We start from the raw sequence: 7,390 nt of genomic DNA, 5'->3' as shown, positions 1-7,390 counted from the left end.
TTTGGAGATGGAGTCTTGCTCTGTCACCCAGGCTGGAGTGCAATGGTGTGATCTCAGCTCCTCTCACTGCAACCTCTCCCTCCCAGGTTCAAGCAATTCTCCTGCCTCAGCCTACCAAGTAGCTGGGATTACAGGCACTGCCACCACACCCAGCTAATTTTTTGTATTTTTAGTAGAAATAGGGTTTCACCCTATTGGCCAGGCTGGTTTCCAACTGACTTCAGATGATCTGCCCACCTCAGCCTCCAGAAGTACTGGGATTACAGGCGTGAGCCACTGTGCCCAGCCAGATTTGTCTAATTTTTTTTTAACTTAAACTGAGAATTTGTCTTTTGATCAAAGGTAGAATTAAATCCTTTCCTATATATAGAAATTACTGTTAAAAATCGGACTTTTTCTGCCTTCTTTGCATTTTCTATGCACCAGACTTTTTTCTCCCCTTGACTACCTCACCTTAGACAAATGCATTTTGTTCTGCCAAACAGAAAGTTACCCATTCAGGCAAGCGCAGTGGCTCACACATGTAATCCCAGCACTTTGGAAGGCCGAGGCGGGCAGATCCTCAGGTCAGGAGATCGAGACCAACCTGGCTAACACGGTGAAACCTCATCTCTACTAAAAATACAAAAAATTAGCCAGGCATGGTGGCATGCACCTGTAGTCCCAGCTACTTGGGAGGCTGAGGCAGGAGAATCACTTGAACCGAGGCGGCAGAGAATGCAGTGAGGCGAGATCAGGCCACTGCACTCCAGCCTGAGCAAGAGAGCGAGACTGTGTCTCAAAAAGAAGGAAAAAAAAAAAAAAGAAAAAGAAAACTTACAATTCGTTTCTCCCAAAATCTGTATTTCGGGCTAGTTAACAGCAACTCCTTAGTCACAGGTGAACAGTATAGGCAAACCTTCAAGCTGAAAGGAAAAAAGAAAACACTTTCAATACAATCCAAAATGAGCCATTTTTGTGACTCAGAAATCTACTTCATCATACATCAGTGTTCTGTAATGATTCAGAAATTATGCTGGCACAGAATACGTGAGAGTCACTTCCAGCATACCTATGCCCACCATTTCAGTGCCATCAGGAGCACAAGGTGTGAGTGGACATGTGTTCCCTGGACCTCTCCAACAATAATCCCTCACCACTGTTACTTAGAAATACATGCTTGCATGTGATAGGTGTGTCTGAAAAGATAACGCCACACATTACACTACCTCTGGAAAAGGTGTGCTGGGAACAGAAACTTCTGCTTTTTACTCTACATGTCTATTTTTTTTGGGGGGGACTGAGTCTCTGTCCCCCAGGCTGGAGTGCAATGGTGCAATCTCGGCACACTGTAATCTCTGCCTCCCAGGTTCAAGCGATTCTTCTGCCTCAGCCTCCTGATTAGCTGGAACCTGATTAGCAGGTGCGTACCATGATGCCTGGCCAATTTTTGTATTTGAGATGAGGTTTCACCATGTTAGCCAGGCTGGTCTTGAATTCCTGCCTGACCTTGGGTGATCTGCCTGCCTCGGCCTCCCAAAGTGATAAAATTACAGAGGTGAGCCACCAAGCCCAGCCTTTCTTTTCTTTTTTTTTTTATGAAAAGAAATTAATTTCATAATTATTTAAAATGTAATGCTATCATTTAGATGTTAGGAATACAGTCCATGGCAGAATGAATTTTCCAAAGATGGCCACACAATGATATACCCCATCCATACATGCTCTCCTTACAAAATAGATATTAAAATTCCTCCACTGACCGGAGGGGTCTATGTTCCCTCCCCTTGAACCTGGGCAGTTTTCCCATAGAATGTGGTGGAAGTAATTGCATGGCTTTTGAGGTTAGATCTCCAGGCACCGCATCTTCCTCAAGGCTTTCTCTTAGGACACATACTTTTTAACCCTGGCTCTCCATTTAACACATCTCGCTATCCTGATGGACGCATGCTAAAGAGACTTTTTGGTGGGGTAGTGGGGGCTCGCTTTGTCACCCAGGCTGGAGTGCAAGTGATCCTCCCACCTCAGGAGACTGAGCAGCTGCGACTACAGCACACGTACCACACCTGGCTAATTTTTCATAGTTTCTGTAGAGAAAAGGTCTCCCTGTGTCATCCTGGTTAGTTTCAAACTCCCAGGCTCAAGTCGTCCTCCCACTTCGTTTCCCGAAGTGCTGGGATGAGTAGCCTGAGCCACCATGCCTGGCCTAAAGAGACTTCTAGAGATAGAGATGTCTAATGCGTGTCATCCCAACACTTTGGGAGGCTGAGGCAGGCCAATTATTTGAAGTCAGGAGTTTGAGACCAGCCTGGCCAACATGGCGAAAACCTATCTCTGCCCCAAGTACAGAAAGCAGCTGGGTGTGGTGGCAGGCACCTTTAATCCCAGCTACTCGGGTGGCTGAGGAAAGAGAATTACTTTCTCTTTCTCTGAACCCGGAAGGCAGAAGCTGCAGTAAGTTGAGATCGCGCCACTGCACTCCAGCCTGGGAGACAGAGCAAGACCCTGTCGCAAAAATAAATAAATAAATAAAAATAAAATAAAAAATTATAGGCCAGGCACAAAGGCTCATGTCTATAATCCTAGTGCTTTGGGAGGCCAAAATGGGAGGATTACTTGAAGCCAGGAGTTTAAGCCCAGCCTGGGCAACATGGTAAGACCCTGACTCTCCAAAAAAAAAAAAAGGAAAAAAAAGAATTGAACTAAGAAATACACAGTGCCCAGATACATTAAGTATTCAGTAAATATTAGCTATCATTATTAAGAAGAAAGACTAGTGTTATTGATTAGCAGAGAAACCTGACATCCACTGGCCCTTTGCAAATACGTATCTTGAGAACTGGGAATTCAGATTTGGGCAGTAGCTGCAAGAAAAGCCTCTAATAGTTTAGCTTTAAGAAAAAACCCAGTACTGTATGACCCTTTACAATGGAGCAGCCATTCTCTCTCACATACTCTTACACAAATAACAAGGAATGAGTTATTGCTGTACCCAACAGCACAGATGAATCACACAAACATAATGTTAGGTAAAATAAAACAAATATAAAAGGGTCTATTTGGGGCCAGTGCCACTGACTCACATCTGTAATTCCAGCCCTTTGGGAGGCTGAGGCAGGAGGATTGCTTGAGGCCAGGAGTTCGAGATCAGCCTGGCCGACATAGCAAAACTCCATCTCTATTTTTTAAAAGACTTTATTTGGTATGATTCCATTTATATAAAGTTCACAAACAGCCAAAGCTAATCCATGATGACAAAAGTTAGAAGAGAGGTTACCTTTGGGAGGAGGGAAGGAATGGGGAGGAAGCAAAGGTCTGGGATATTGGTACTGTTCTATTTCTTAATCTGAGTGAAGCTACACAAATGCATTCACTTTGTAAAAGACTATATCCTCAGATGTATGTACTTTTCTGTACAGATATTATCTCTTAATTTAAATGTTTGCTCTGTAATCCCAGCTATTTGGGAGGCTGAGGCAGGAGAACTGCTTGAACCGGGACCCTGAAGGCGGAGGTTGCAGTGAGCCAAGATTGTGTCACTGCACTCCAGCATGGGCTACAGAGCGAGACTCCATCACACACACAAAAAAATGTTTGCTTAAAAACACACACACAGGACCAGCGCGGTGGCTGAGGCCTGTAATCCCACTCAGCTATTTGGGAGGCTGAGGCGTGTGGATCACCTGAGGTCGGGAGCTCGAGACCAGCCTGACTCAACATGATGAAACCCTATCTCTACCAAAAATACAAAAATTAGCTGGGTGTAGTGGTATGTGCCTGTAGTCCCAGCTACTTAGGAGGCTGAGACAGGGGAATTGCTTGAACCCGGGAGACAGGGGTTGCAGTGGGCCGAGATGGCACCATTGTACTCCAGCTTGAGTGACAGAGCAAGACTCCATCCCCCCCCAAAAAAAAACCATACATGGCTGGCGCAGTGGTTCACACCTGTAATCCAGCACTTTGAGAGGCCTGGCCAAGATGGTAAAACCCCGTCTCCACTAAAAATACAAAAATTAGTAGGGCGCGGTGGCAGGTGCCTGTAATCCCAGCTACTTGGAAGGCTGAGGCAGGAGAAATAGCTTGAACCTGGGAGGCGAAGGTTACAGTGAGCCGAGATCATGCCACTGCACTCTAGCCTTGGTGACAGAGCAAGACTCCATCTAAAACACACACACGTAGCAAAATAAATTACCTGCACTCCAGCCTTCTTTTCAAGGCAGGGGCTCTTAATCCCTTCATGTGATCTAAAAACAAAAGAACCAAAATTCATAAATATGTTCTTTTCCAGAGGATTACTTGGCCCAGAGCAAACAGTTGTCTTCTTTTTCGGCTTCCTTTTAAGAGAAAACCCATGAGGATTGCTTTTATAAGAATGGATTCACATGGGCTATGGGCTCTGTCTTCTGCAAGTGAAGCATCCGTCTGAGAACAGGATAGGCAGCCGGTCTCTGAGCCATGGAGATCAATTTAAAAAGAGTGATTCCCTGCATCATAGGGCAGAGTTTAAAATCACTTTGGGCAGCCACACAAGAAAGAGATCCACTACTAGCCCTCCACTCTTACTTCATTTCAATCCAACCATCCTTCCAGCCTCGCTCTATGTGACCCATTCACTTCCTGCCACTTAAATCAGTCTATCTAGAAATTCAAGCCCGTGACCACAAAATCAGCTGGGAAATCACTCAGGCGCAGAATAAGCGTTTCATCATTTTTTTAGCCTACTGTGATGATGGAATGAAAGGAAAATATTACTATCCACAAAGACTTGCTCCATAGCCTTCCACATTAACAGACACAGAAAGGTAACAATGAGACTAATTAATACTCTATGTCATGCATTCCAATATATTCTGAATCTTTAGCATGTAAAGTCCTAGACAACAATGACTAAACACTTCTAATTTGTTTAATTAAACCAGCTGGGTGCGGTGGCTCACGCCTGTAATCCCAGCACTTTGGGGGGCTGAGGCAAGCGGATCATCTGAGGTTAGAAGCTTGAGACCAACCTGGCCAACATGGTGAAACCCCATCTCTACTAAAAACACAAAAATTAGCTGGGCATGGTAGCAAGTGCCTGTAATCCCAGCTACCTGGGAGGCCGAGGCAGGACAATCACTTGAACACGGGAGGTAGAGGTTGCAGTGAGCCAAGATCACACCATTGCACTCCAGCCTGGGCAACAGAGTACAACTTCGTCTCAAAAACAAACAAGAATGATAAATTGTTTAGCTAAATCAAACCAGTTCTAATTACCACCAGCACCACCACACACACAAGCACACCCTCAATTTGTGTGTGGCCATCATTAGACCTAGTGAAAACAGAGCAGTCACCTCATATCACTGGGCAGCCCTTGACTGGATACATGCCTCCAGGAGAGTCCACCTGTCTCCCAGTGCATGAATTCCCTCAAGGTATACCCGGTCCAGTCTTTTAGGACCTATGGGTGTATCAGGGGCTAGACTCTCCATAACTGGGGTTTCCAGAGTTTCTGCCACGGCAAAGAGGAGGCTGGATCTGGACTCTGCTCGATGCTCCCACACTGACTAAGCAGGTAGCACGCCGCATGGTCACCATGGTCCCTCCTCCTCACCACCCCAAGGCCCCTTCCAACTGCTGGTCAGAAGCACTGGGTGAGTCTGCTTTGTGCTGCTGGACCTGCACCCAGGGTCTACTTTTCCAGGGATGTTTTCCTTTTCCTTGGCCACAATAAATTATCTGAAGTTGCCCACTCCGGGGGATTTCCCCAACCCTGGGCCACCGTCTCAGGCCTCAGGCCTTAGGTCTTGGGTGTCCTCTCATCTTCCAGAACTTACTGATGATACTTAGTAAAGCCCACCTGAGCACAGCACTGGCTTCCAGATGGCCCACAAATAAGCATCAGGTGGGTCTACTCTGAATTATATCAAAATGCCATGTGGGGCTGGATGAAGGTGCCTGATACTTGTCATCCCAGCACTTTGGGAGGCTAAGGTGGGTGGACCACTTGCCCCCCAGAAGTTCTATACTAGCCTTGGCAACATGGGGAAACCCCGTCTCTATAAAAATACAAAAATTAGCCAGGCATGATGGTGCATGCCTGTACTCCCAGCTACTCAGGTGGGAATGCTTGCTGAGGTGGGACGATTACTTGAGTCCAGGAGGAGGAGGCTGCAGTGAGCTGTGATCCTGCCACTGCACTCCAGCCTGGGCGACACAGCAAAACCCTGTCTCGAAAAGAAAAAAAAAAAAGTGATGTGGATGGGTTTACATGCATTTTTTTCTAGCAAAAGGGTTCATATGGTTTCTCCTGCTCAAGCTGCTGTAACAAGATACCACAGATACCATAGTTGGCCTTCACACCAACCCTATGAAGAAAGGCAGTATTTTGGTTGCCTTATATACCAGAAAAGTATTTCTCACAGTTCAGGAAGCTGGGAAGTCCAAGATCAAGGTGCAGGGCGATTTGGCTTTTGGGAAGGACATGTTTCCTAACTTACAGACAGCCACCTTCTCACTGTGCACTCACATGGCTTTCCTTGGCATGGATGCATGAGAACAGAGCACCCTTTCTCTTCCTCCTCTTGTCAGGGCAATAATCATATCGCAGTAGGATGCCACAGTATGACCTCACTTAAATTTAACTTCCTCCCAAAAGCCCCAGCCCCAAATACAGTCACTTTGGTGGTTAAGGCTTTGACATATGAATTTTGTGGAGATAGTCCATATCATAATCAAAGAAGCCTGTGTCCCAAAGAGCTTAAAAGGCAACAGAAGGCAATGTTAGAAACCTCCAAAAGCAGAAGCTGAGTTTCTGACCCTTGATGAGTTTATGTGCTGGTTGAGTAAGCAGATCACACATGGTTAGAGAACAGAAAAAGTTGTAGACTGTTAAACAGCAACAAAGAGTCCATTCTCCCTTAATGCACAAACTGATGGTGGTGATTTCACACATTCCTTTAGAGGAATTATTTCTCCAAACTCACTAGTCCTGAACATGAAGTGCAAGCTTCTAAAGTATACTTTAATCCTGGCTAGCCCGTTCTGAGTTCAGAGACTCCAGTGAGACTCAACACAAAAATCACAAATAGGTGCATCCTCATCCAGCAATGGATTCTCAACGAAAAACAAAACCAGAAATCTGCCAGGCACAGTGGCTCATGCTGGTAATCCTAGCACTTTGGGAGGCTAAGGTGGGTAGATCACCTGATGGCCAGGAGTTCGAGACCAGCCTGATCTAGATGGCAAAATGTCGTGTGTACTGAAAATAAAAAATCAGCTGGGCATGGTGACACACTCCTGTAGTCCCAGCTACTCAGGAGGCTGAGATGGGAAGATCCTTTGAGCCCAGGAGGTCAAAGCTGCAGTGAACAGAGAGCACGTGCCACTGCACTCCAGCCTGGGCAACAAAGAGAGACCTTGTCTCAAAAAA

At 45.9% G+C, this 7,390-nt stretch overlaps 1 protein-coding gene across 7 annotated transcripts in view; it reads right to left on the bottom strand.

The window, feature by feature from the left end:
* Positions 1 to 7,390, bottom strand: part of DCLRE1C (DNA cross-link repair 1C) — a 52,026-nt gene that overhangs the window by 42,602 nt on the left and 2,034 nt on the right. For 3 of the 7 annotated variants that reach the window (XM_037739013.1, XM_017529803.1, XM_017529804.1), the window contains exons 2-3: positions 4,172 to 4,223; positions 821 to 905 (exon numbers count right to left, since the gene is read on the bottom strand). The exons of 2 other annotated variants lie outside the window; for them this stretch is intronic. In XM_037739013.1, coding sequence (XP_037594941.1) covers positions 821 to 905; positions 4,172 to 4,223 — 137 coding nt within the window. The remainder of the gene's footprint in view (positions 1 to 820; positions 906 to 4,171; positions 4,224 to 7,390) is intronic. 2 more of the 7 variants (XM_017529802.2, XM_017529805.1) reach the window with 1 other exon arrangement.

The sequence above is a fragment of the Cebus imitator genome, unplaced genomic scaffold (assembly GCF_001604975.1).
Source record: "Cebus imitator isolate Cc_AM_T3 unplaced genomic scaffold, Cebus_imitator-1.0 Scaffold61, whole genome shotgun sequence".
Taxonomy (NCBI): Eukaryota; Metazoa; Chordata; class Mammalia; order Primates; family Cebidae; genus Cebus; species Cebus imitator.
This window is presented reverse-complemented; position numbering and strand designations above follow the sequence as displayed.